General features: G+C 38.8%; 1 protein-coding gene and 1 long non-coding RNA gene across 5 annotated transcripts in view; one reads left to right on the top strand and one right to left on the bottom strand.

Annotated features, from left to right (window-relative positions):
- Positions 1-9,114: 9,114 nt before the first annotated feature.
- LOC126284882 (uncharacterized) lies at positions 9,115-19,912 on the bottom strand. Its single transcript, XR_007551566.1, has 2 exons — positions 19,693-19,912; positions 9,115-9,558 (listed from the first exon to the last, which is right to left on the bottom strand). It is a non-coding gene; the product is annotated as an uncharacterized LOC126284882 (long non-coding RNA).
- Positions 19,913-19,992: 80 nt separating this feature from the next.
- LOC126284879 (N-acetylglucosamine-1-phosphotransferase subunits alpha/beta) overlaps positions 19,993-20,912 on the top strand; it is a 116,265-nt gene continuing 115,345 nt past the window's right edge. For 2 of the 4 annotated variants that reach the window (XM_049984121.1, XM_049984123.1), the window contains exons 1-2: positions 20,022-20,246; positions 20,374-20,621. In XM_049984121.1, coding sequence (XP_049840078.1) covers positions 20,115-20,246; positions 20,374-20,621 — 380 coding nt within the window. In that variant the 5' untranslated portion in view covers positions 20,022-20,114. Of the gene's footprint in view, positions 20,247-20,373; positions 20,622-20,912 lie in introns of all 4 variants that reach the window. The other 2 variants (XM_049984119.1, XM_049984122.1) reach the window with 2 other exon arrangements.

Genomic DNA, 20,912 nt, shown 5'->3' with positions numbered 1-20,912 from the left:
GTTTGTCCAAGGTTTTCTCATTTGAGTTAATGAAGCATATTCATAATAGTTGCATGTTGATTGAGCCTACCAGTAAGAAATCTAGAAGCCCACTACTCAACTGCTTGGTTTCTTCCTTAAACTGACCTGGTGGGGTTCCAAAAATTCAAGTGGTACCAGTGCTCCAGAATGAACTGCATCAGTGTTCAATGCAGGTGGGTTTCTCTCAACTTGTGGTCTGAGCGACGCTCCCCTCATTCCCAGTCTTCCCAAATGTATTCATCTTCCTGGAGGAAGGAACTAGGAGTACAGAAAACCAGAAATAGTTTTTTTACTAAACTGTTGTTTCCTCTAATAGTTCATACAAACCATTTTATAATTTTTAGAGAGCACCATCAGCTGTTCATATAACTGTAAAGTTAAATATCTGTTTAATATGAACATTCCTGTTATCCAGTACATACATCCTTGAGTCCAAACATTATGACTAATCATAGGAGGGGAGGCTAATGAGGTACTCTTTTACTTTATATTTATTTTGGATAATTTACTTTAAATCATTCTCGATCTCCATATGAATTTATTTGTGGTCATTGGTTTCGACCACTTATATGGTCATCTTCAGACCCATTGGCAGTGGCTGTCTGTGGAGCAGAACTCCATATGGCAGTAAATCACTGTTTGAGAAGTAATTACATTTATTTTATATCTGGGGTTTCCAGTTTTCTGTCTGATGCCTGCCAGCATCCTGTTAGACTACAGGGTGTTAAATAAAGGAACAGTCATGGAGATCAGCACAGATAAAATTCTGATTTTGCACCAGAATGTAAATTTCTATTCTGAATCCCAGGTAGAGAAACAGTCTATGTGCATATTATGGCATTTAATTTCACAAATAATCCTAAATTCACACTTCTTATTAAAACCAAGTAAAATTAGGGGGTGAGAGTGAAAAACTCAAGGACAATGAGGAGGCTTCTGTAAGATGTCAAACTATCACTTTTACACAATAATCTTACTCACATGGATAAAAAGTTCTCTCATAAAATTCCACATCAAATCTGCCGCCATCACTATTCTCAGGGGCCAAGTCTGACTGTCATAAAATTAATGAGGTTCACACTTATGCCCAGTGAACACAATGCAGTTGGCTGAATTACATCATGGAGAAAGCATATGCTAAAGCAACACCCTCTGCATCCATAGGTCACATTTATGCAACCTGTCCAGCATAGCTTGCAGTGCCATCACTTGTAATAGGTGGTGAACTATGTGAAGTTTTTCTCTGTAATTTTTCTTTCCGACGTGCATGCTTCCATGCATTGCTTAATTATACTAATTAATTTCAAATTGTGTGAAAATATTGTGTTACATTTATATATACTGCCTCATGTGCAACATGTGGTCAGTTCTTCTATTAGAAAACAGCCGATAAATAAACTGATAATTACATAGCGAGTGTGTATATTGTTGTGATCATACAGTCTAGTTTCAGCTGTTTCTGTAATTACAGAAACCCAACAGCTACAGATATGGGCCAGATCCTCATCTGCTTCAAGGCTATCTTGCATTTACTCAGTAAACAGTTCTCTTAAACTGCTGATTTTCATTTTCTCATGCTTGAGGTGATGAGCAACACAGCAATTAGCAGTAGTTTGTACAGGCTGGTACACTGAGCCTGAGAGTATGTTTGTCAGGTCACAACCTTTCTTTAATTTTCCTTGGTGACAGAAAGACTCCTCTGATTCTTTGCCTGTTTACGCTCTAACTTACCCATTCCACCACAGAATGGAAGCCATGCTGTGTCTTTGTCCTGATGACTTGGCTAATGATTTCTTCAACAGATTTGACCTAATTTCATATACAGAATGTTTGTTTGGAGGGAGTGGGGGCGGGGGGGGGGGGGGGGCTTGGATTGTGAAAGAGCAATGGGAATATGAGGAGGTATGGTCAAGGGTATAAGTAAAATCAATAGTGACTAAATGGAGGTGGCAAGGGGGCAGGGGGTGGTTTTTTGTCGTAATAAATACAAAAACACAAGAGATTATGTCACAGCATTATGACAAGACTACGGACTACATATCATAAGGCACAATCTCAATTTATACAGCAGTGTTCTATCTGAATTAATAGCAAACTTAATTCTAACTGGGAATTTGCATAGGTAGCCAATACATATATTACATGCCTAATACTCCAAATAATTCAAACATTATAAACAATATCTTGCTTTGCTGAATATGCAAACACACACAACAATTCAATAATAATCAGGAGGATAAAAACATTGTTTGTACTATATATATATATACATCAAAACAAGTGTAGAAGGAAAAATGCCTTCAGCTGATTCCAAAATCACAGAGCAGACTATATCACAAAAACCATCATACTACACCTAGTGACTGCCAATGGCGATCATTATAAGATGATAATCAAATTTACCTGTCAAACAAAGATATACCTCTCTTCTGCTCTTATTTTGTACACCTCCATGCCCCAACACTCCTTCCACTGATCCTTTAATCCGTGTTCTGCTTACATCTTTCCTTGATCATGAATGCTCACTCTACCAAGTACAATCCCCCGTCCCATTGATCTGTCTCAATGCTGACCCTTTGCCTCAAGTGATGCAAATGTATTACAGACCGCCACTCACCCTATGGTCACGGCAGACCCACCACATCAGATACACTAGTAGGTGCCTCAACAGCAGAGCCTATGGTGAAACAAATGATACCTGAGCTGTTCCAAGCAATGCACCAGTTTCTCCGCCACCATTACACCTGAATGCAGCAGCCTGAAGACAGCTGACCATAGTCAGAAGTACCTTCAGCCAATCGTGAACAGCAGCCAGCTCCTCCTGTGTTCAGCACACACCCTATCCATACTACCATTTCTAACTTAAAAATTAAACTATGAAAACAAACAAAAAAGCTAAATATGTGACTTACTACTGTTTTACAGAGGCTAATAGCTTCTCACTGCTCGAATAACATTATATTGAATATATTGTGTGTTCTTATCTAAGTGCTGGAATAATTTAATAACCTGGTTATGAACTTTAAAAAAAATTCACCTTCAACTTATTATGTGTATACACAATACCTAATAGACTTACAGTAAGCCTCTATTCCCTATTTTAAGTTTATTAATACCAGATATATCTGGTTCTCATTTACATAAGCTGAGATTAATTTGGAAGCCTCTCACCACATCCCCCTTGTCCCTTCCCTTCCCTCTGTCTCTTGCCCATACCACCCGTATTAATACTGTACTTTTGTTCCAATGTGATCTTTGCACTCTCAATTGCGATTATTAGTTTTCCTAAAGGAATAAAACGTCATTTAGCATGATGTACTGTTTTTATTGTTTTTCAGTTGATTTTTGTTCATTTTCTGTCAAAATATGACAAATGAACTCTGCACTTCTACATTCAAGGCAATTAGTGGTATGTTATAACAGCTAATTATGTGATTGCAGAATGCTGTGAGTTGAGAGCCCCATGATACTCTGAAGCAATTTTTTTTTCTCTGGTATGTTAACTTATTTGCCTATGAATCTAAGTACGCGTAATGTGTCATACATATTTTGTGACGTTTCTGGACAGATATTCTGATGATGGGCAATGTCTGAAATGCATTACTAATTAGTCATCAAAAGTGGGTAAAACATATACTGTTGTTTGCTTAACATTTTCTGGTGATTTACCCATAATTATTTAATCCTTGCACACTATTTCCTTTTGCATTTATATTTATTTCCTATACAGATATAACGGTACATTGTACATTGAAATTCAATCTTTATTTTTTGTTTCATGGTCCTGCTAGTGTTTCAGATTGTATTTATTTTATTTATTTTTTATTGAATTACTATAATTTTTTTCTGTTTTCAGTGTGTTCACTTAAATTATGAATTAAATTATTCATATTAAAGTACATAAAACATTAATCATATAACCTGCTGAAATATTAAGAAGCACTTCCAGAATTTCTGTAGAACGGGTTAACACCATTATTCCGTTCACTTTACAGAAAACTCTCGAAACAATATTTAACGTTTTCACTTTACAATTTATTAGTATATTTGGTGGGATGAATTTGTATAAGATACATTACTTCTTGAAAAGCTGCTGGCAACCAAAACTTTTTTATTGAAAATGTTTGTACAATATTATGCAAGTGTTTATTTAGGCAAATAGTAGTATTATTTAAATAAACTGAAAGTTAGTTAGTTTTGTACACTGCAAGATTTTGAAATATTTTCCAGTTAATTCACAAAATTTACTTCCTTTATGTAATTTTCAAGTGCATCTTTACTTCAATGATACTTACTCTTTACTTTCACTTACCTCTTTCTTCCCATCACCTCAGTTAACTACCTTCATTTCTTTCTTTTCCAAATGTCTGCCAAGTCATGAGGCATAGCCTATCTAACCCATAACCAGTGTGGTGGGGTAATACAGATGCCAGGGAATTTTGTTTATGTTTAGATTGAATGCATGTAAAATTGTAGTGCTGTAGGTCTGCATACTTTGGACTCTGAACTGTAAAACCAAGTGGTTGTGTTTAGAGCAGGTAAATTTGGGGCCAGACTGACCCCACCATATTGCTTGTGGGATTTCTCTAGTGAACTATTTCCTGTTCCTATAGAATGAAACGATGTTATATTCTCGTAAAGAAACGAAAATAAGTGATCAACTCGATGAATGGCTACAGTCTATCCTTGACTAAGTACAGCTACACACACTGATTAATCAGAACCTTTCGACCACATGCCTAATAGCCGGTATGTCTATCTTCAGCACGGATAACAGTGACAATGCGTTTTTGCATGGAATCAACGAAGCCCTCGATAGGTCGCTGGAGGGAGTGGGCATTACATCTGTCCACACAAGTCCCCTAATTCTTGTAAATTCTGAGGAGTGAGCTCTGATGCCACGTTCAAGTTCAATCACATGCCAGTCTGTGTGATGGGCAAAATCAAGTATGTCTGTATGATCACCATGTGTAAACGAGTTCTTAAATGCAAAATTTAGGACTTCTGCCTTCTATTTGCCCTCTTCTACATAAAGTAACCAGCTACAACACCGAGTCGGGCCTTTATCTGGATTATATAGCAGCCATGACAGTAATTCAGAGCTAGGTGAAGAAGAAAATGAAAACGAGGTAGAAAATGAAGAGGTGTTGGAAGAGGTCATATTTTGATCTAGCACTTACCAGGCATTGGTCCTGCGTAGGTCTCCATTATTGTTGTTCTGAATGCACCATCTGGTCATTCCATGTAATGGGTAATATTTTCGGAGAAATTCTTAGGGCAATGAATGATTTTTTCGTCTTTTTGTGATTCTATCAAAGGTGGGATATAGGACTGCAGCTGGCTTCAAATTATTGTGAAAAACCTTGTACCAAACAGCTGTTTTACTTTTTATAAATCCCCTACTATATGCAACTAGTTTCGGCATTCCATTAATCTTGAGGCTATACATAAACCACCAGATGAATACATCACATAGTTGGTCTGCATTATGCAGGTGCCACCAGTTTTTTTACTAGATTCCATGGACTTCTTCAGACTGACGTCGACACCTCAGTCATAAGACAACTAGTTATATTTCTATAATTATAAGCATGGTATCCATTCTTTCAGACATCCGAAGGAACAGTCACAATGCATACAATTGCTTCTATACATAGCCTAGCTTGGCATTCGGTAGCTTTCTTCAGTTCAGATGCACTCATACACTCAGAGCCATTTTCAGGAATATCTCATGGAATTTTTTGTTTTTTGGTCATCAGTCTACTGACTGGTTTGATGCGGCCCGCCACGAATTCCTTTCCTGTGCTAACCTCTTCATCTCAGAGTAGCACTTGCAACTTACGTCCTCAATTATTTGCTTGACGTATACCAATCTCTGTCTTCCTCTACAGTTTTTGCCCTCTACAGTTCCCTCTAGTACAACGGAATTCATTCCCTCATGTCTTAGCAGATGTCCTATCATCCTGTCCCTTCTCCTTATCAGTGTTTTCCACATATTCCTTTCCTTTCCGATTCTGTGTAGAACCTCCTCATTCGATACCTTATCACTCCACCTAATTTTCAACATTCGTCTATAGCACCACATCTCAAATGCTTCGATTCTCTTCTGTTCCGGTTTTCCCACAGTCCATGTTTCACTACCATACAATGCTGTACTCCAGACGTACATCCTCAGAAATTTCTTCCTCAAATTAAGGCCGGTATTTGATATTAGTAGACTTCTCTTGGCCAGAAATGCCTTTTTTGCCATAGCGAGTCTGCTTTTGATGTCTTCCTTGCTCCGTCCGTCATTGGTTATTTTACTGCCTAAGTAGCAGAATTCCATAACTTCATTGACTTTGTGACCATCAATCCTGATGTTAAGTTTCTCGCTGTTCTCATTTCTACTACTTCTCATTACCTTCGTCTTTCTCCGATTTACTCTCAAACCATACTGTATACTGATCAGACTGTTCATTCCGTTCAGCAGATCATTTAATTCTTCTTCACTTTCACTCAGGATAGCAATGTCATCAGCGAATCGTATCATTGATATCCTTTCACCTTGTATTTTAATTCCACTACTGAACCTTTCTTTTCTTTCCATAATTGCTTCCTCAATGTACAGATTGAAGAGTAGGGGCGAAAGGCTACAACCTTGTCTTACACCCTTCTTAATACGAGCACTTTGTTGTTGATCGTCCACTCTTATCATTCCCTCTTGGTTGTTGTACATATTATATATGACCCGTTTCTCCCTATAGCTTACCCCTACTTTTTTCAGTATCTCGAACAGCTTGCACCATTTCTCCTAATGATTTTAGAAATTCTGATGGAATGTTATCTATCCCTTTTGCCTTATTTGACCGTAAGTCCTCCAAAGCTCTTTCAAATTCCGATTCTAATACTGGATCCCCTATCTCTTCTAAATCGACTCCTGTTTCTTCTTCTATCACATCAGACAAATCTTCACCCTCATAGAGGCTTTCAATGTATTCTTTCCACCTATCTGCTCTCTCCTATGCATTTAACAGTGGAATTCCCATTGCACTCTTAATGTTACCTCCGTTGCTTTTAATCTCACCAAAGGTTGTTTTGACTTTCCTGTATGCTAAGTCTATCCTTCCGACAATCATATCTTTTTCGATGTCTTCACATTTTTCTGGCAGCCATTTCGTCTTAGCTTCCCTGCACTTCCTATTTATTTCGTTCCTCAGCGACTTGTATTTCTGTATTCCTGATTTTCCCGGAACATGTTTGTACTTCCTCCTTTCATCAATCAACTGAAGTATTTCTTCTGTTACCCATGGTTTCTTCGCAGCTACCTTCTTTTTACCTATGTTTTCCTTCCCAACTTCTGTGATGGCCCTTTTTAGAGATCTCCATTCCTCTTCAACTGTGCTGCCTACTGCGCTATTCCTTATTGCTGTATCTATAGCGTTAGACAACTTCAAATGTATCTCGTCATTCCTTAGAACTTCCAATTCTCATGGATACGGCGAGTGAAATGGACTGCTGTAGTGAGGGTACTACTGCAATAGTAGTGACATATGGAATTTTTGGGTCAGATGGGAGACTTGCTGAGGTAATCCACATAGTTGTGATGGGCACTGTGTCTGGGTAGTGAAGTAGTCAGTGCAGCTGCCTTGAGAGCAGGAGAGATGGTTTCAAATCCCAATCCAGTGAAAATTTTCTTCTGTCACCATTGATATACGTCAACACAGCAAGAAAACATTTAATAAAATTATCATAATACTTTTATATCAGAGGCATCCACATGGAACTGAAGGATACATTAACAGAATCTAATAAGAAACTGATGGGACCTGCACAATGCAGACCAACTATGTAGACATGTTTATCTGGTGGCTTGCATACAGCCTTAAGATGGCTGCCATTGGGTCACCAAAACTACATGCATGTAATAATGGATTGATTGTAGAAAAAACAGCTGTTTGATACAAGGTTTTTACAAGAACAAATGAAAAAATTCTGAAAAACTAGACTATTTCTCCAACAGAAAATACCTGATTGGTGATGTGTGTCATGCAATTTAAGGCTTCTTTAGATTATTATTCTATTCAGCTTTCTTGAAGTAAAAATGTATTTACAATGATGCCTACACAAGTTTATCTTGTTGTCCATCTTTTCTATAACCTTTGCAAGCTTTAGAATACAATTTATATGAAAAGTTTTCTTACATCTTTACTTATCCTGTAACTGCAGCTAATTGATGCATAACATAGTGCTATTGTGATGGGTTTACTCACATGTTAATTCAACTGACAGGTTTGGTTCTTAAGGTTTCAAAAACATATAACATTTCCATATATTATGCACATGTCAGAACCATTTCAATGTAAACATTTAAATTGTGGTGAGGTGTATGTGATTCTTAACATGCTTCACAAGTTTGATTTTAATTGCTTTAACCAAAGAACACTAGTTTGAAATTCTTGCACAGCACTCTTTTGTATATTATCCCTTAAATGTCACAAAGTTGCCAGCAGCTGTGGCAGACGGCTCTACTGTGGCTGGTGTTGGCCTCACAGCACTTACCATGTTAAGTAATTACCAGGCATTAACTGAATTATTGGGCATAAAATGCCATTAAAGGAAAATTCCTCAGACAGACATTAGAATTTTGGCTGCAATTTTAAATAAGACTTCTAGATGCATATACTTCATGCTCAAGGTCTCGAAAAGCTGTTAACTCATCGACTGCAGTATTGTCACTAAAAGCCACACACCTGATGTGGTATGCCTGGTGACTAAACATCCATCACTAAGTATGTCATAACCGACATGTTAAATATAGAAAATTAGACCAAGAATGTCAGCAAAATAGATTCTTGGGGACTGTTTTAATATAAAAAATAATAACTGGAACTTTATAAACAATTTTCAGCTTGTCCAAGCAAATTTTGCTTTTTGACTTCATTCAGTTGCCAATTGTAGGATTCTGGTGAATACTCATACTTGACCTGTAAAAAATAGCAAAACGATTTGAAATGACTAGGTACATAGTCCAATTAATGTTATAGTTTAGTAGATATTTCAGTTACATTTTGTTAACTATATGCAATAGGATAAGTGAGTCAGAAGAAACACACAAACAGTGACATTTTCTTTATTAAGTACACTCGGATTTCCACATTACTCTGAGGTACCGAGTATGATGCGTTACTCATTTTTTTACATGGCGAGTTTCCTCAGTAGGCCTATAAACCATGATAAACAAACATGCATACACAACTGTAGGACAGATAAATTAAATTCTTAGATTATGTGTGATCAAAGCCAACATGTACACTCAACACTTCACTGTCAGGTTGCACCAAAGCATTAGCAACATTTGTCTTTTCAGCCAGGGTTGGTTTACCAAAGACACTTTTTGAACGGAAGTTCTGTTTCTTAGATGTTCGTTGAACTGGCACCTCCTCATTGCTGCACAGTGTTGACCTCCTTTCTTGGAGCGATAGTTAACAAGTGACAGCAATTTCTTCCCACAGCTTCAGAATTTGCTCACTATCTCGCGATCCTTTTGCTAAGAGAAATCTGTAACACATGAAACTGGATTCCAATCTGGGTTCCATGCGTTGAGCTATAAAAAATTAATAAATAAATAAATAAATAAAATAAAAAAGTTTCTACACAATTTATGGACTGTAAAAATAAGATGTATTAGTTACCCATTGTGGATTACAATGATTGTGACTTTAATGTCTTCTAAGATTAGACAGTTAATACAAATCCTTTCATGTGAACTGAAAGAAACTTTGCAGTACAACATTGCACCAGATTACTGAATGCACAAAGAACGAAATTCTATAGTTTTACCAGAAACATTCCTACTATAGAATAGTAAAAACTTATTATTATGCGGTGTTTCTTACCGTCCATTGTCTGGAATACAATCTTTTCATCTGCAGTTCGAACCATGTGCTTTTTGTCCACATGTGCTGCCAAACTAGCCAAGGTGTTGAAGGAATAGCTGCAGTCGTCTTGTGGTCACTTAATCTTACCTTCTGTATTTGGCTCTACATCATGCATTATCCTGATGTGCGGGTATAAAGTTTTTCGAAGCTGAAATGCTTTATCGCACACAAAACACGTGTTGGAATCTACCATCATAAACACAGGCCTAGAACACACAACAGTGAAGTACTATAACGAGTTGGCCACACAATGGATCGACAGACGAGTGGCCTCGTTAAAAGAACAGCGCGTTTCAGAAAGTAGCAACGATCTGGATTGGCTGGTGTGGAAGACGACGTCATGGCACCACGTGGTCAATCAGCAACGCCAATTCCTCGGCGACCCCTAGGCGCAAGTAAAGTTGGCGGGACATAGAACGGCACTTCATAAAATAAGAGGGGAAAATGAGGGGCCTCGGTGGCTTTATGGATTCTGCTTTTGATCGACTGGTTACCAACATACTAGAAGACTGTTCCACTCCTGTGAAGTATATGTCGGATTCGGATAACGAAGGAGTTAAGCGATTACCAGACGACTGACTGTGCTTAATAGCTTCAGTTGCTTCAGTAGTCAACAATACGATGAAATCTCTGCATTTTGCTTTTATACTACACGCAGCTCGCTCGGAATAATTACATTATGTCTAACTTCAGGTTCACAAGATGGCGTCAAGTAAAGAAGCAAGTGATGTGAATGTGACTAAAAGTTATAGTTTTACTGTAAAAAACGTAGTTTTTAATAACTGTAAAAGTGAAATCGAGACGCTGAACGAACGATTACACAGCCTTCAGCTAGTCGTGGCGAGATACCAGTAATCTTCGAGACGAAAACTGTGAGCTACAAGCAGTAGCTTCAGGTAACATCCACAGCAAATTACCAGGATAAACGTGATACAGAAAACAGAAGCAGATCGAAAACTCATGTGCACAACTGGTTACCATACATCAGTGGGAGATAATAGTAGAAAGTGCGTAAGAGAACCACTCACACTTCCGAGTGAAAATAATGGCCAAAACAAATCAAATAGACGTACTAGTAGGCCTACCAGTGTAAACAACAGTGGATAGTGTGTTCTAATATCTAATACGGAGTCTAAAGTAGGAAAGATATTACTTGTAGGAAATGTGCAGAAACATAACATGGCTTCTGGGCAAATACATGTGTTTCCATAACATCGAGCGCAAAAAAACTAAAAAACGATCTCTTGTGTGTTAGGTGATAGCGATGAACGTGGAATTTCTGCACTGTTGACAGAAAAATGTAATTTAAAGGTATCAGGCTTTGTCAAACCAGGAGCTCCATATCGTGAGATAGCAGAACAAACAAATTCTGCTCAGATATCGAACTTAAATAAAGATGATTTTGCCGGAATTTTAGGTGGCTCAAACGATGTTTACCGGAATGAAACGTACAAGTTAATAAAAGAACTGTTTAAGCAAATTTATACACACCACTATTTGCATTGTAAACATACCACTTCGTTATGACTTGCCTATCTGGTCGTGTGTAAACTATGAAATCTGTGCTGCTAACAAACAAATCTCTGAAATATGTTGTGACTTTCAGAATGTTGACGTACATGGCTTAGGTCGAAGGTTTTTCACAGCTCATAGACTCCATTTAAATAAATTAGGAAAAGAACTTTTAGCAGAAAAACTATTTACCAATACCTGTGCCATGTGGACACATTGACCAAGCTTAACAATCGGTACAAAAACACGAATTATGGATTGGTTTAAACCAAAAACTACTACCTTGTTAGCAGAAGCAGATCACTCTCAACAACTTGATGACATATTATGTACTGATGCAGAAGGAGAAACCATCTCACCATCAACAGCCAGCACAGCAGCAGAAATCAATCCACTGCCAACAGCCAGCATGACAGCAACAACTACCCAACTCCCAGCAGGAGAAACCATCCCCCCATCAACAGTCATCCCAGCAGCAGAAACCAATCCACCACTAACAGCCAGTATGACAGCAACAACCACTCGACTTCCAAATAGAAATATCAACAACCACTGCACTTAAATGATTTTTAGTACCAGTGAGCCTAAGGAAAATACAAAGGCAAGAAAAGTTTTTATTCATGATTGTACTGGTTCCCAAACATTTCAAACAAAAACTGAAAATAAGGAAGAAGAGGATAGGAAGTGTAAAAATCCTGTAAAGAAAGCTATTCTTGAAACCTTAGGCAAAAACACTACTTTTTTTAATGCACTTGAACACAAATGGCATGGTTACAAACCATCAAAATGAAAGAATGAATAAAATTGATGAACTACAAATTTTACTCTGAGAATGCAAAAATATTAAAACTGTTTATTTACACGAGCATTGGTTTACAAAAGATGGTATCATATTTTAAATGAGTTAAAAAATTTCAATGTAGCCTCAAGTTTTTGTGGAACAAATAGTACTCATGAGGGCTCATGCATACTTGTAAATAACTCTGTAGAGTATAAAGTAAAAGATTTTTCAATTTTCTAAATGAAGAAGGAGTATCTGAAAGCTGCTCAATTGAATTAGAAAAAAATATTATTATTGTTTATATATATATAATACCAGGCATAGAGATAACAATATTATTTTTAACAAAATTAAAAAATATTTTACAGAAAGTCATCAATGAGAAAAAGAAAAAGGTATCAATAGCAGCTGATTTCAATATAAATTTACTAAATCAAACAAACGACTCAATAAAGTTTATGGACTTAATTCAAAAATTTGATTCAAGGTAAACTTCATGGAAATCACAAGATCAAACGAAAATACAGGAAGCTGTACTGATAAAATTTTAACAAATTATAAATTTGATGATGCAAAGAAGTTATGAGTGGAACTAGGTCTCTCAAACCATTCTGAACTGTTCATGAACCAAGCACTAAAATTACTTACAGCAAAAGACATATTACTGTTGAAAATTTAAAACAGTTCTGCCCTAAATTAGAAGAGTTAGAGTGACAAGTTGAAGATGATACTCCAATCTCTGTACAAGTTAACTGGTTTCTAGAAAGTTTCTTACATGTATTTAATGAATTTTTTCCACTTACAACATTCCACATAACGGTGACAAATAAGCTAAATTGGACCACCACTAAATAAAAATATCTCTTTGGAAGAATAGACAACTGCACAAGGAACTGAAATACAACAAAGACCCTGTTTTCATAAATTATGCCAAACAGTATAAAGGCTTATTTAAAAGGGTAGTGAAGGCTGCAAAAGAAATGGTAAATAATAAATACATCTTGGTTCATGAAAACAAATCAAAAGCAGTCTGGTCTGTCTTAAAATCAGAACTGGGGATGAGAACTAACAGCAAAGTTATCTCCAAAATTAAGGTGGGAAATAAAACTCTAACAAATCTTGCTCTGATTTCAGAATCTTTTATCATTTTTTTATTAATGTAACAAACTCAGCTGTAGATGTAGATTCTTACACCGAAAAACTACAATTAGGTCAAAAGGGGGAAGAATGCTTTAACTAATTTTAAAAAATCAGTCAAAGATGTAGAAAACACTATATAACATCTCAAAAACAAAAATTTCGCAGGATGGGATGGCATACCTACTAAAGTAATTAAATCAGCTGCCAGGATAATAGCTCACCCCCTTTGCTCAATAATCAATAAATAACTCAAAGAAGGACACTTTCCAGACGCCCTGAAGCATGCAGAGGTCTAACCTTTGTTCAAAATAGGCTCAAGAGAAGATATGGGGAACTACCGCACACTCTCTACTCTACCAATTTTCTCAAACATACACTCCTGGAAATTGAAATAAGAACACCGTGAATTCATTGTCCCAGGAAGGGGAAACTTTATTGACACATTCCTGGGGTCAGATACATCACATGATCACACTGACAACCACAGGCATATTGACACAGGCAACAGAGCATGCACAATGTCGGCACTAGTACAGTGTATATCCACCTTTCGCAGCAATGCAGGCTGCTATTCTCCCAGGGAGACGATCGTAGAGATGCTGGATGTAGTCCTGTGGAACGGCTTGCCATGCCATTTCCACCTGGCGCCTCAGTTGGACCAGCGTTCGTGCTGGGCGTGCAGACCGCGTGAGACGACGCTTCATCCAGTCCCAAACATGCTCAATGGGGGACAGATCCGGAGATCTTGCTGGCCAGGGTACTTGACTTACACCTTCTAGAGCACGTTGGGTGGCACGGGATACATGCGGACGTGCATTGTCCTGTTGGAACAGCAAGTTCCCTTGCCGGTCTAGGAATGGTAGAACGATGGGTTCGATGACGGTTTGGATGTACCGTGCACTATTCAGTGTCCCCTCGACGATCACCAGAGGTGTACTGCCAGTGTAGGAGATCGCTCTCCACACCATGATGCCGGGTGTTGGCCCTGTGTGCCTCGGTCGTATACAGTCCTGATTGTGGCGCTCACCTGCACGGCGCCAAACACGCATACGACCATCATTGGCACCAAGGCAGAAGCGACTCTCATCGCTGAAGACGACACGTCTCCATTCGTCCCTCCATTCACGCCTGTCGCGACACCACTGGAGGCGGGCTGCACGATGTTGGGGCGTGAGCGGAAGACGGCCTAACGGTGTGCGGGACCGTAGCCCAGCTTCATGGAGACGGTTGCGAATGGTCCTCGCCGATACCCCAGGAGCAACAGTGTCCCTAATTTGCTGGGAAGTGGCGGTGAGGTCCCCTACGGCACTGCGTAGGATCCTACGGTCTTGGCGTGCATCCGTGCGTCACTGCGGTCCGGTCCCAGGTCGACGGGCACGTGCACCTTCCGCCGACCACTGGCGACAACATCGATGTACTGTGGAGACCTACCGCCCCACGTGTTGAGCAATTCGGCGGTACGTCCACCCGGCCTCCCGCATGCCCACTATACGCCCTCGCTCAAAGTCCGTCAACTGCACATACGGTTCACGTCCACGCTATCGCGGCATGCTACCAGTGTTAAAGACTGCGATGGAGCTCCGTATGCCACGGCAAACTGGCTGACACTGACGGCGGCGGTGCACAAATGCTGCGCAGCTAGCGCCATTCGACGGCCAACACTGCGGTTCCTGGTGTGTCCGCTGTGCCGTGCGTGTGATCATTGCTTGTACAGCGCTCTCGCAGTGTCCGGAGCAAGAATGGTGGGTCTGACACACCGGTGTCAATGTGTTCTTTTTTCCATTTCCAGGAGTGTATTTGAAAAAGTGGTAGTAATGCAAATAAAAAAAATTATAGAAAAATCAAACATACTGTCAGATAATCAATATGGCTTTCAGAAAGGCAAAAACACAATAGATGCCATAAATGAATTGGTGAAAACAAATTGTTCTGTCTTAGACAAGTCTAGCATAGTTGCAGGATTGTTGTGTGACCTTACAAAAGCATTTGATTCTGTAAACCATCAATTGCTTCCGTATAAAATAGAAAAATACAGAATTGGAGGTCATGTTTTAGAGTGGTTCAGGACATATCTCACAAAGATAAAACAAAGAGTAGTTATATCATCAAGCAAGGGAAATTTCTTCTCTGAATGGATGAATATTTCACAAGACGTTCCACAAGGCTCAATTCTGGGTCCAATTTTATTTTTACTTTACATGAATGACTTGCCACTAAACATAAATTCACACTCAGTTTTATAAGCTGATAAGTCTGCACTCATCGAAAACAATCACTTGGAACAAATTCCCTCAACTGTCACAAATCCACTAGAAAACTGGTTCCAACTAAATGGGTTAAAATTGAATATTGAAAAAACACATTTACTACAGTTTCAAACTAAAAACTCTAAGATAAATGAAATTCATATTATCTGAAGAAACCAGGAACTAAAAGAATAAGATTGTATTAAATTTTTAAGAATACATTTGAACCAAAATTTATCCTGGTCCTCACATATAGAATACTTAGTAAATAAGTTAAACAGCCTGACCATTGCTATGAAGATTTTGTCATATTCAATGAGCACGGAGATAAGAAAAGTAGTTTGTCGCAGATATTTTGAAGCTGTTATAGGGTATGGTATTATCTTTTGGGCAATACAAGCCAAATCTTTAGAATATTGAAATTACAAAAATCAATTGTTAGAAATATGTGTAATGCAGGACCAGAATAATCTTGTCTCCCACTGTTAAGAAATCTAAAAATATTAAGTACCCCCTGTTTGTACATCTATGAACTGATAATTTTTTTATACAGTAAGCATACATTATTCACAGACAACAAATTTAAGCATCAATACAGCATTAGGAACAAGCCAAATTTCTTGCTTCCTACTCACAGGTTAAAGTTATATGAACAAACCCTGGAATATATGTGCATGAAAATCTACAACATGCTAAAAAAGAAACAAATAAACAGCATGGAGCTAGGGCAAATGAAAGCAAAGCTGCACAGGTTATTAGTGGAGAAATGTTATTACTCTGTGGAAGAATTTTGAATGATGATGTGGAGGTCTGAGCAAGGAAACAGCTTAGCAGTTTCAAGTCAAAAAATTTTTGTAAAAATATGTTCACTACGTAAACAGTGTTGTTATATATTACTTTATAATACATGTAAAATGGAGTGTTGATGTATTGTTTTTGTAGTATTGTATATACAAATTGTAATTGTAATGTAAATGTAATCTTGACGAGTCCCCAATACATCAGATCTGTGATTTGACTTTGTATGTTATGGGATAATAAAAATTCTGTTTCTCTTTTTGTGATTAGAATACTACATTAGGTTACGTAAGAAGCGTGCAGTACTGCTGGAGTTCTGCCGAATATTGTTTCGCTCTCTTTAAAAATCAAATGAGGTTCGTCTGAGCAGTTGCCAGCGGGCTCGTGCGCATGCGCAGAGCTGAATTCGCGTATGAGCCGTGCCTTCTCCGGCTTCTGGCTACTTGTAGCGTGGCTGTTTGCCGTATGAGCAGTACCGGTAACAGCAAGTAGCAAGATGCTACACGGAAAAAATTTTCCAGCGTGCCTAATCTGCCAGTTTTGCGCATGCGCAGAGCAAGCTGAGTTATACTGGGGGAGGGATCCTTCTCCAAGTGACCTGTGTATACGTTTCTACATATTACTATTCTGTCGTCGGTTACAGCTCCCATGTCAAATGAAAACAAAACAAACGTGGCCGGGAGCCATCAAGTGAATTAATATACATTCTCATAATCATGAAAGACCAAAATAAGGTAGTAGCAACAATTTTCTGATTTTATATTATTTCCACGTTATTAGCAATCAACCATTAAATGTCTTAATGAAGCTATTTCTGTTAGTTTTGTAGATAAATTTGCTTCTATTAATTTTTTCCGCTGAAGCAGTTAATTTATTTTAAACGAAGTGTTTCATTCCGCACTATTGGCTACTTTCAACTACGCTCAATTTCAAGTACAAATTTTCGTTTTCTGGGACGAATGACAATATACCGTAATAAAGAACCGAAGATGAGAATATAGTACTGGATCTCCAAGAAAACTGGTATTACGAAAACCACATAGAAAAGCTGAATATCAGGTACTTCAGAGTGCATCTCGACATAGAAATGTGCAATTAGAGCGGAATGAAGCATTTTAGTGTGATTTATGAAATTCCGGTGCTGCTGGAGTAGTCTGATGTCCTGCTCCTTTTATGACACGGTAAGATCTCTTAATGCTAATACGTACGAACATACGTAAAAATTGACTTAAAGCTGACTTTTAAGGCCTGGCCAGACAGAATCCGGCGTGCCGCTGAGACGGGCGGCGCAGCGGGAGGCGGGGCCCGTCAGCGGCCAGGGGCGCCCCACAGGCGACGGCCGTCAGCTGTCAGCTGTTACCCCGTTATTAAGCTTGCATGCATAGAGCGATTGTCTTGGCGTTAGACGATTTGGAAGCTTAGCGCGGGACACTTTATCTTTGTGCCAGTTTTTTTTTCTTTTCTTTTTTTTTTTTTTCAAGTGCAGAAATGAGTAGCTCGCACTAGTGATACGAAATGGCACCAAGAAGAGGAGATGTTGGGTGCATGACATTAATAGCAAGAGAGAAAGCTTAGGAGAATACCATCGTCTGCGTATTGCTCTAGAGTCTTACGAAGATAGGTTCTTCAAATATTTTCGTATGTCGCGAGAATGTTTCCAGGAACTGCATCGCCTGATAAAAAGGTAGCACCGAGAAGTGCACAACGAACTGGAGAAAGCCAATTGATACGAGGCACAGACTAGTCATTTGTTTGAGGTAACTTGAAATCATATAATTTATTCCATTTCAGTTTTGCTGTATCATATGAAAGGTTCGGCGGAAGTGCTATCCCACAGTGTAGTTACGAGTGGAGTGATAATTTTATTTGCAGTGTTTACGAATACAGCAAACGGTAGTAACATCTAGTTCCGTATGTCCCACTAGAGAGAACTCTCTACTTAATAGATTGTTTTGTTTCATTGTATTCACAACATTGTCATTGAATTTAAAGAAACATATCTTTGGTCGTTAACTTATCTATTCGTCCTATCCGCATAATTTATTTTAACCTTTTCCATATACTTGACAACAGGTGACAGTCACCAGACCATAGCTTTTTCTTTTCGGTTAGGACGTTCAACAGTCTCAGAAAATGTGAAACAAGTGTGCCAGACAACCCAAGTAACAGAGATGTGGAAGAAATCTGAAGAAGGATTTTTAGAACTTTGGGGATTTGCGAACTGCCTTGGAAGCGTAGACGGAAAGCATATCAGGTCAAAATGCCCGAAGGATAGTGGATGCCAGTTCTTCTGTTACAAACAATTCTTTTCGGTGGTTCTCCTGGCGATCGTTGATTCATACTACGAGTTTACAGTAGTTGACATTGGACATTATGGGCGTCACAGTGACACCACTATTTCTGAGAATTCAGTTTTCTATCAAGAGTATATCGAGGGCAAAATTATTCTACCTCGAAATCAGGATCGCATGTATCATACAAAAAGTTGTAATGTGTCACCACCTCTATAAGTCTTTCTGTGTCCATGATGCATGCACTAAGAGATGCAAGATAAAAACTGCCTCACGCGGCTGCTTCCAGTGTGACCACAGAGCGGTTGAGTGCGCCAGGCTTGCGGCGAATCTGTAATTTGTGACAACCCGGCGGCGGCCGGTTGCCGGTGCGTCAGAGCCGCACTCTGTGTGACCGCCGCCATACAATAACGAGAGATTCAACAGTGCGGCCTGTCGGATGCGGTCAAGGCCACAGGCCGGACGTCCGGGCCGCATTCTGTCTGGCCAGGCCTTAAGCAGGCAAATTTGGTCAATAGTTTTGAACTTATAGATATTTTGCTTCAAATATATTGACGGCTGTAGCAGAATTTTACAAATCTGCTTTCCGTGAAACACAGAGTTTCTTCCATCACAAGACACTTGTCTAATACTTCCTCTAGGCATGAAGCTATTTCTTTTATTTGTTTGTGTTTACATCTTAAATTACATGCTAAATTGTAGACTGGCAGCTTACTGTGTTTTATCGTTTTAACTCCCCACATGGCTTTATATTTATTGCCTCACAGACAACCTTGTGAATTTTTAACACATCTTGAAATAGTCATGAAAGTTATTGTCATTTATTCTGGTGTAAGCTGCAAAAGGAACAGTTTTTTTTTTATTGCAAGAAATTTGTATTCCTTCCTACTAACTTCTTTCAGCGCTGTGTAGATGTAAACGAGATTGCAAATGCTACATAACAATATTGCTGAGTTCGAATTAAACAAAAAATCTGTGAGACTCACCACATAGCAAAACGTTATGATCATTTGAGCTGTAGAGTCTAGTTTTGAAATGAATAGTACGCCAAGAACTGCTCCCTTATTTGCATTCCTTATCTGGGTAGAACTGATAAAACAATTGCTACAGGTACAACTCCGTAGTTCGTCTCAACAACATGCCGCTGGGCTGCACATCGTCACGAGATGCCCCCACCACGCACGAAATTACACACAGAAATGCGACGAAAAGCGTATATGAGCAGAGCAAGCACCAAGCACGGGCCGTCTACGTCATCGTAGCTGCGCATGTGCAATACGGTGCGGTGTCTGGTGCTACCGAAAGATGGCAGCACGGTAGGCAAGCGTGTATCAAATAACAGTGGCGCTTGCGCGGCTGAGGATTGTGCGTCTGTGATGGGGTTTCTGCGATATAGTGATTGACGGATATGAATTTTGTTGCAAACACCAAGAAGATATTACAGAGACGTAGCTACGACTTTCTTTCGCAGAAATATTCTATTTTATTGATTACTTTAATCATTTTCTCATTGTTAACCACTGTAATACAATTTGGTGAGGTTAGTAAAACAGTCATACCCGGTTTTACAACGATTTATAAGAAGTGCAGATAATATTTCGAGATTTTGTTCAGTGTAATTACGATTCGACAATTTTTTTCTCTTTGAAGCGTTCGTTTGTGTGCAGGTGTGGTTACGTTGGAGCAAGGAAAAATACGAAGCTGCGTTCAATCCATTTAGTGACAATGTCATCAAAAAACCACTACAAGATAAGCTTTGCCAGCATGTACCTATTGATGTTGTTTACACATGGGTTAACGGTTCGGACCCTTTACTGCAAGGGCAGCTTCGTGAGTATGAAGAGAAGCTGCGAGAGGAGAAGCCGGCAGGGTGCCCTTACGCAGTCTGTTTGCCGTCACACATTGTCACAGCAAGGTATGGCATATTAACCAGGGTATTTTCCATTTCTTGACTTCAGAGATATTTATCATCCATTGTTATGGAGATCTTATCACCTGTTTCATAAATGACAGTCATTTTCAAGGTATGAGCCCTCATTCTTAACCTGTTGTTAAGTGTGGCTCATGATTCGTGGTTAATGATCAACACCGTTCAGTTTACAAATACTGCAGGTTATTGTTTTGTAATTGAATCTGAATTTTAATATTAGTGCGTTTACTGTACAGACGATCTCGCTGCTTTACTGAATGGAATGCCATCTACAAA

Source organism: Schistocerca gregaria, chromosome 8 (genome assembly GCF_023897955.1).
Source record: "Schistocerca gregaria isolate iqSchGreg1 chromosome 8, iqSchGreg1.2, whole genome shotgun sequence".
In the NCBI taxonomy this organism is placed as follows: Eukaryota; Metazoa; Arthropoda; class Insecta; order Orthoptera; family Acrididae; genus Schistocerca; species Schistocerca gregaria.
Note: the sequence above shows the minus strand (reverse complement) of the source record. Positions and strands in the feature narration are given on the sequence as shown.